This window comes from Eriocheir sinensis, chromosome 1 (genome assembly GCF_024679095.1).
Source record: "Eriocheir sinensis breed Jianghai 21 chromosome 1, ASM2467909v1, whole genome shotgun sequence".
In the NCBI taxonomy this organism is placed as follows: Eukaryota; Metazoa; Arthropoda; class Malacostraca; order Decapoda; family Varunidae; genus Eriocheir; species Eriocheir sinensis.
This window is the reverse complement of record NC_066509.1, coordinates 5,881,104-5,890,288: the sequence shown is the minus strand read 5'-3', so window position 1 is coordinate 5,890,288 and position 9,185 is coordinate 5,881,104. Positions and strand designations below refer to the sequence as shown.

Here is a 9,185-nt window from a genome sequence, read left to right as displayed (position 1 = left end):
ATAATTATCAGCTGTTACTAGTTTGTTGTAGTACAAAGACCCTTTCTAACGTTCTCCCTATTTGTCTGATATGGAATACTCCACCCTCCTCCGCGTATGCTCCAGTTTCATCTCAGGACCTTGTCCTCTTTCTGCCCTGACTTCTCTTGCCATTTTCGGGTTGTCAGTTGTTACTTTCGTTGTCCACCTGTCATCAGTCCTTGCATGATATGACCTTCCCACGTCCATTTCTTATTCTTGATTGTCATTAAGGTATCTTTAACCTTTAGATGTTTTTTAACTCATTGCTCTCTTCACACCTTTTCAAGTTATTTATTTATATATATATATATATATATATATATATATATATATATATATATATATATATATATATATATATACACACACACACACACACACACACACACACACACACACACACACGCACGCACGCATGCACGCACGCACGCACGCACGCACGCACACACGCACGCACGCACACACACACACACACACACACACACACACACACACACACACACACACACACACACACACACACACACACACACACACACACACACACACACACACACACACATGCATACATGCATACATATATATTTTCTCCAATTTACCCTCGCTTCACAGTCTCATAGTCTTCCACTATCACCACTTGACTTCACTTCTATTTCTCCACCTATGCATTTTTCACTCTTCCCTTCCGCTTTAATGCGTCCTTTACATCGTCCACTCCTCCACCTCCACTCCTCTGATTTCCCACTTTCTCTCTCCACTTTCAGTTTTAACTTCTCGTCCATTTCTCTTCCAGAACTTTACCGTTTCTCCGCTTCATGTCCTTTTAATATTTCCGCACCAGGTCTCTAATCAACACATTTCTCCGTTCACTCTGCTCGCCTTCACGTCACTAACCCCTGGCACTCCTTCTCCCTTGTATTCTATTCCACCCCTTTTCAACGCGTCTAATCCCTGTTCGCCATCCTTTAACCGACAACTGTGCTTATCTAATTTCCCCGGACCTCTATTCCGCCCTTTTCTTTCCCTCCTACGCTTCCTGTCCCTTGGCCCCCACACGGGAATGAGGACTGATCACCCACCCACTCATCAAAGAACAAATTACGAGGCAATTATAGGATGGGAGAGGAACACCCGGCGAGCACCTGCCTGGCCCAGGACCCACTTTTAAAGCAGCATAATGAGGAACGTTATTGGGGCTTCCCGGAACCTTCAGCATCCCGACCACGGCCGCTGAGGAGCCTCGCTACCGCTCCCCAGAGCCCCGCCGGTAATGGTGCTGTTGGTGCTGATTCCCGGCGCCGCTTTACCGCTAGTTTCTATGCTGTAATCCTTTCGCTGCTTCGATGTTCTCCCGGCGATGGTGTTTCTGCCCTGCTCCAGCACCGCATCGTAGCCGTGGAGGAATCAAGGTCAGATTATCATTTCCTTTGTCCCGGTAAATGCGACAGAGAAAAGGTGCGACGTTAAACAGAGATGGGTTTTACCTTAATTAAACTCCGAGGTAATCTGATAGATTGAATTAGCGCTCTATCTGCCCTCCAATGAAAAGTTTCATGATTCAGATCATTAGGATAAGTTTGAAGAGGTGTCATGCAGACTTCATAAACATATTTATTTATTCCACCAGTACATTCTTCTATACTATGTAGAACCTTAGCAGTGAGCTTCTTATGTGGCCGATATAGGTACTGATAATCACGTTTGGGTTTGACACGTGTTACAGTTGGAGTACTAATTGTACTATGAATCGAATGAAGACCGTGAACAGCACTAAGCACATACCTTACGCTAGCTAGTGAATGTCCTGCAATAAAGAAACCTTTCCTTCCCCTTCAGTCATATACTAAGTGATTGGACGCGGCTCATAAAAGTTCTCTCTAAAAAAACACTGGAGCAAGTCTGGAGCTTTGAGGGTCCTGGAATTGATCTCGTACACCCCCAAGTTGGTGTAGAAGATGCCCAAAAGAGCAAAAGCAGCCAGAGTCCAAAAGAGGCCCGGCATAGTCAGTGTTTCATCCATCAAGGACTGGAGGAACATGGAGAAAGCCTGGAGCAGCGAGCTGGCTATGAGGAACACGCTGAGACCCTGCAGAATAAAATCAGTTTCACATTATAATTCCCCGTCCCTCCCATGGCCCCTTAACTAATGGGTTTTTTTTTTAATTCACAGTAAAGTTGCTTTGATTGTAGATAAAAAGGATGATTGTCGATGAAAATTAAACTACTTGCTAATCCAATCAAGTCCGCGAGTAAGTTCTCTTGCATCTCACCCGTACCCTTGAGAGAGATGGAGACAGCGACTTTCTTTAGACCAACAACAGTACCAAACGGTCACTTTCTGAATGTGCTACTCACTGTGTTCTGCTTGAAAAGATGAAATTGTAACGTGGATTAATTTCGATCAACCTCTAACTCGTGATAACAGCCGCTGAGTCTGCTACCCTATTCATTGGAGGACTCACCTGAGGACGAAAGTGCGCTGGAAAGTACTCAACGGCGAGCATGGTTGGCACGGTGTCGAGGCCAAGGCCGAGGCTGACGACCGAGAGTACGAGGAAGCAGGCACGAACCACCGCCCAGGACATAGGGACCATCAGGCTGCGGGGACACGAAGATCGGCTCTGACACACACATCTACACCGTACACTCGTTATTACCAGGGATGGAGAGGCAACGAAATGATGGCGAGGGAAAGGCCTTGACTAAGATGAACACTAGAGCTGCTATCACTAACACAAATCTTCAGTCTGCGCGCTTTTTTAGTACGCAGAGGCAGATGAAAATGTGAAAAAAAGACGAGTTGATGCGTTAACTATAAATAATGCAAGAAATTGTAGGGGAGAGAGAGAGAGAGAGAGAGAGAGAGAGAGAGAGAGAGAGAGAGAGAGAGAGAGAGAGAGAGAGAGAGAGAGAGAGAGAGAGAGAGAGAGAGAGAGAGAGAGAATTTCGCAACGATGTGCCTAAGGCTGATTCGAGTATGTTAGGTTACCCGCGAATTGAGATACTTCGATTGACAGGAATATCGTTGCATTCTGTTCCTGGGAGTGAACTTTTACTGTATTAGTTTTGGGAAAAGGCTTTTACATAATTGACTTTCTTTGCAGTTTCCTCTGAAGCATCCATGTTTGATTTTTTTGCTATCATACTCTTTTACATATTGGGGATTACTGATGAGCAACATTTATCTCCATTAATGCCTAAGCTTCAGTAAGATACTCTGGCATGTGTGTGGTTGGGTGTTGGGGAGAGGAGGGAGAGAGGGGGAGAGGTGGGGATAGGTGTATATGTGTGAGTGTTTGTGTGTGCTATTTTTGTGAAGGAAATATAGATCTGTTACTAGACAACCGTATATAAAACAACATTAGATCGATAGTCACCTGTATTGGTTGACTTGCATGGCGTCGGTCGCCTCCCGTGTAGAAGTCAGTGGATCTACGTTTAGGTAGGAAGCCGACGCGTAATCCATGGCGCCCACCACACTGTAGGCCAGCACCAGAAGCATCAGGGACAGCAGCAGGCAGAGTCGGCGCCCCATTCGGTCCGTAAGGTGGGCCAGAACCAATTTGCCAGCACCAAGGGCCCCAACCATCGTCATCATCGCCGTTTTGCCCGACATGATCGGCCTGGGTGCCAGCAACATGCGTTTCATACTGCTGGTGATGATCGCCGACCCAGAAGACACGGCTAGCACAGCGAGGCCGACGAGGGTTACAGTGTAGTCGATGAGAGGCCTTTTAAACAGAGAAAGAAATTCTGATTGTCTTTTTTCTTTGGTGTCGTAGCGTTTAATCCATTGCAGCTCCACCTCCACGTCAGTGTCCTTAGCTCGAAGCCTGTGCAGCACACCACGAGCTTTCTCTTCTTTCCTTTGCATCAACAGGTACACCGGACTTTCCGGGAAGAAAAGGAAAGCGCTACACACAAGGACGAGCAGCCCGAGGTAGGCGAAGCCAATATAAGTCCAATGCAACCAGTGATTCAGAGTAAGACACAGCAGCGACCCCAGGACCTCCATCACCTGGAGGTACGCCAGCACCAGGCCTCGGTCAGAGACGACGGACACTTCCATCACGTAGGTGGTGACGGAAACCTTGAGCATCGTTGCTGTGAAGCCCGCTAAAAATCTGCCCGGAAGACAACAATTACATGGATAATTTTAGGATTTGTTTGAATGAGATTCAAATTTCTGCATTATAAAGGAAGGCAAATGTTTTTGGAAAAGAAGAAAAGTGATCCGAAATTATACAACAAAATCTGAAAAGATACTTAACTACTCACATACATGTATGTATAAAGGGCTAGATATAAGAATATAAGGGCATAAGAAGTCTGCAAAAGGTTAGTGGACCTACACAGGTTAGCTCCTTTAAATCATACACTACTTATCATCCCCTATTCTCCCTATCCATGAACTTACCTAACCTTGTAATGCCGATTTTTTGGGGTAACGAGTGAAAAAAAGTGTTCTGCTCACCTCTCGACGAGGAGTACAGTAGCGCTGGGTGCAAGGGCGTTCAGAGCCCAGGAGGAAATGCCGGCGAGGGCAGCGACGATCAGGGAGATGCTGCGACCCAGTCCGGCCACCATCCACCCGGACGGCGCCAGGCCAGCCACAACCCCCGCCAGGAGGAGATAGTCTGAGGGCGTGGTGATGGAACTGACCGACAGTGCCGTACCTGCTTGGTATGCACACACACACACAAACACACACACACACACACACACACACACACACACACACACACACACACACACACACACACACACACACACACACACACACACACACACACACACACACACACACACACACACACACACACACACACACACACACACACACACACACACACACACATTTACGTACCTCCGAAGCATATAGGAATATTGAAACGGGTATGACAGGCAATTCCTATCGTGTCCACACTTCACTTTTTTATTATCTATCACCTGCCACCGCTGTTTAATAAAAAAATTACGAGACTTACTTGCGAGGTTCAGTTGGTTGCTAGAGAGGTGCATTTCGGTGTTGTAAAAATTGGTGCTGTTACTGGCCAAATGGGAGCGAAGGACGTGAGGCCAGGTGACTGTTGCTCCTATGCTTATCTGACTGAGAGCCGCTGCCATGATCACAAATTCCTGTGTATGAGAAATGAAATGTAGGGAGGTGAGGAGGAAGTACTCAGGGAAGGACTAGACGGGCGTTAGAGAGTAGAAGTGTTGACAAAGTAAAGGGATAAGAAACGGAGATAAGAAACGGAAAGGGTTAAGAGAATAGATCATGGAAATAACAAAGAATAAATGGGAAAACAAATGAAATCAAGAAAGAAGACAAAATAGGGATGAGAGGAAGAAAACTTGGACCTTGAGTATTGTGAAGGACGGGATCCAGGAAATGAAAGGAAATATAACGAACTGTGAGAAGGGTAAGAAAGCGGTGGTAAGAACTGGCACAAGAAATGGCAAAAAAACACAGGGAAGGGTCTGTAGATATCAGTGGAACGGAAATGGAAATATAAAAGGAGCAAAAAGACAGGAAGAAACAGCCGAGAGGAGGGAGGAAGAAGGAGGCACCAGTGACGTTGGAAAATGAATAACTCGTGATCTGGAAGAAATGCTTGACCCTCTTTCATCTGCACCGGCTGTAGTATTTTTATGACAGTATGTATTTCAAGAGAGAGTAATATAGCTTGGCAGAGGAGGACTTTCTCAGGAAATACGAGTTAATTATAAATGCACTTTTGGTTGTGTATTTCAGTACAAAATTTTATTATTACGAGAGAAATAGTAAGTGCAATATTAAGCGGTATATTCAAACAGCTCGGGTGCTTTACAAAAATTATTCAGTTTGCGCGTTTTTGCGTATGTGTGTGAAAAGTCACTCTGAGTAGAAAAGTATAGATGCTAAAACTATGCAACACACACACACACACACACACACACCAAACAAAGGGAGCTGGAGTTCACAGGTTGCAGTGGAGGTATTACTAGTGGGGAGGCTGTTGGTAGTTGATGTGAAGGTGGTGATGATTTGCTCTGGTCGTCGTCACCTGAGGGAGCAGACACAGTTAGTTACCTGAGTACATTAAAATCCTGCTCCCTTCCTTCCGCCCAAGTTTCCTCCGCCTATCTCTCGTGTCAGTCTTTCTCTTAAGCTTCCTCTGATATCTTTCTCGCTATTCATTTTGCTTTAATCAATGTCTGTGCGCCATACATTACATTTTTATAGTTGTTTAGTGCTGCTATGTTAGCGTATAAATAATATCTTTTTTTTTTTTTTCAATCAAGTCTCATGAGCCAACTAACTATCTGAATGGAATCTGAACTTCAATCTCAAAGCTACAAAGTTCTGGTTTCCGTCACAAAGGACTCGAGCCAGTTGCCGGCAGCTTCTATGTTATTACGGCATTAAAAAATTCAGAATCATCTACATGCCTTTCGTCAAACAACTGCATTCTTTTGGACTTCGCGGAGAGGAACGCGTGGATGTAATAAAGCATAACGGATGAGTATCGGCCGAGGACGGATGTTGCGGATGCTAGTTTTTTGTTTTTGTTTTTTGTTTACAGCAGTGGAGACAGTGGAAGGGCGTAAAAAAAAAAAATAATGAAAAAAAAGCCCGCTACTTACTGCTTCAAGCCTTCACAAAGACATTATATATATATTAATAGTGCAAACATGTTCTTGTTGTACACACGTCTCGAACAAATACAGCGCACAGGCAACGCTTAAACTAATCATTTGAGGCCTCATTAAGCTTCTGACCTTTTTTATGTGCTCACCCATCATGTCATATGCAGGGTTGTCGTAGCCACTGGTGGAGGGGAAGACTTCCAGCGGGATGACGCCGATGATGTCCTCTATATGGACATGTTTACTGCTGCTGATGTCCTCAGAGAAGATGTCCTCCTGTCAAGACATGACTATGAACAATACATCATTTGGTTACGCCTGCGGGCATGCTTTTAGCCTTCACAAAGACATTATATAGATTGTTTTATATGACATTTTGAACCATTCCTTTGTTAGCATAAGTCAGTCAAAGAATTCCAGCGTAACACTCAGTAGCGTAGTGCGATACAATTGACGTCATAAATAAGAAGATACGCTGTTTTTTTTTATATCCAGCACTTTTAGAACCCAATAAGTTTAGAGATGAATAATGCCATTCGGAAGTAAACCCTTCAGAAAATCATTCAAAAAAAGAAAAGACAACCAATAGCTACAAAATATGTCGAATTTCTCTTTTTACCGTCATTTCCTCGCTCATGCTCGGCCCGGCCTCGTCGCTTGCCTTACTGCCCCTGCGAGATGCGGGGTGCGGCAGCCCGTCGTCCACATTCAGGCGCATCGCGTTCATCGGCCTGACGGGAGGATTAGTTTTGAGGGGACACGTGAAGGTCCGATCCATGTGCCTTCCCAATTTATGATCATTATTACTATTATTGTTATTTTTATTATTATTATTATTATTATTAGTAGTAGTAGTAGTAGTAGTAGTAATATTAGTATTAGTATTATAATTATTATTGTTATTATTAATATCGTTATTATTATTATTATTATTATTATTAGTAGTAGTAGTAGTAGTAGTAGTAGTAGTAGTAGTAGTAGTACGTAGTAGCAGTACGTAGTAGACTATGGGGTCACAGTGGTGGAGAGTGGCATTAGGGTGGGTCGGGAGTGACATGAGTAGGGAAGGAAAGGGGGATCAAGACGCAATAGATGATAGGGTGTTATGGATAGATTTAGTGCTAAGTAGTATTAGTGATATGGTTGGATGCCACAGTCATTAGCGAACAGAGTTGGGGCTAATGACCTCCAAGCTATGGAGCCCTCCATGATTATGTGTCGGGAAAATAAACATGGGTGGAGGTATCTTTTATATAGTAGTAAAAAAAAAAAGTAATAGTAGTAGTAGTAGTAGTAGTAGTAGTAGTAACAGCAGCAGTAGTACTAGTACTAGTAGTAGTAATAGTAGTAGTAGTAGTGGTAGTGGTAGTAAGTGGCAGTAGTAGTAGTAGTAACAGCAGCAGTAGTACTAATAGTAACAGTAGTAGTTGTAGTAGTAGTAGTAGTAATAGTAGTAGTAGTGCCTAGTTGTGTGTTTTCTTTTTCTCGCATGTTTTTTATTCTTTTCAACTAACTTGAAATAAACTTCAAACGAATACAATCAGCAACCGTTCAGATAACATCACCTTTTCAACTGTTAAATAGGGATCATACTCACCTGTAATCAGTGTTACCTCTCAGGGCTACATCAAACGGGAGGTGACAGAGGAGGGCGGAGAACGGAGGACTTCAATTAAGTCGCGCCCGTGCAACCATATAGTGTATGGCTCTGTAGCGGCGGAAGTGTGTTGGTTGTTACTCAGCGAGGCTCTGTTTATTTGCTCTTCCCGTCTCTGATCTCTGTCGCACTCTCTTCGTACAGATCCGTAGCGTTGAAACAGCGATGGTCAAGGAAAACACAATGTTGTAAATTCACGACATACACGACGACATTAGAACAGTGAGAGGTAGCATATTCACCGGTGTGACTACATTAGAAGTAGATTCCTGTAACGGCAGTTGTGAATAGCAAGAACAACAAGGCACGGGTATATTTTGTTGATGGATATAGCATGTTATTCCTGTTAGTGGATAGATGGTATGGGTGTGTTCTTTTTGTGATTGATGTAAGTGGGTTCTGTTAGAAGCTGGACTGTATAAATGGGTTGTGTTAGTGCACGTTAGTAGGCGGACGGTGTGAATGTTCTACAGGACCGTTTACACACATGTCGCCTGGAGGCTGGTACGAGGCACGGCGTCTTGAGTAAGACACCACAGGACACTAAACACTGGCCAGCGCCGGGCATCATTAATTCCTTGACGTTCCCCGCCCCGGCGCCTGGCTCACCGTGACGCAGCGCCTCCCTCGCGGATACAGGGCTGCTTACCGTGTACTGAACTCGCCTCCTGGCCATACTTTTCCCGCATGATGAAGGAATTTAATAATAGTTTGGTTGAGTGAGTGATGGATTGATTGACTGACTGATTAGTTCTGGATCGACACAATGTAATAAACATGTTTTAGTTGTTCGACTAATGTATGCAGTATTTCACCTAAAAGTTTGTACTGTATTCATGATAATGAATACCTTGTCTGAATTCTACTGGCAGTT

General features: G+C 44.2%; 1 protein-coding gene across 2 annotated transcripts; it reads right to left on the bottom strand.

The window, feature by feature from the left end:
• Positions 1-1,614: 1,614 nt before the first annotated feature.
• On the bottom strand, positions 1,615-8,981 carry LOC126984828 (facilitated trehalose transporter Tret1-2 homolog). 2 transcript variants are annotated; one of them, XM_050839048.1, is made up of 9 exons: positions 8,799-8,981; positions 7,274-7,385; positions 6,804-6,930; positions 5,965-6,071; positions 5,010-5,160; positions 4,496-4,658; positions 3,399-4,145; positions 2,484-2,619; positions 1,615-2,107 (listed from the first exon to the last, which is right to left on the bottom strand). In XM_050839048.1, coding segments are annotated over exons 1-9 (1,788 nt in total). In that variant the 5' UTR covers positions 8,801-8,981; the 3' UTR covers positions 1,615-1,864. The 2 variants fall into 2 exon arrangements, with proteins under 2 accessions (XP_050695005.1, XP_050695057.1); XM_050839100.1 differs by lacking the exon at positions 8,799-8,981 and adding an exon at positions 8,252-8,785.
• Positions 8,982-9,185: the final 204 nt, after the last annotated feature.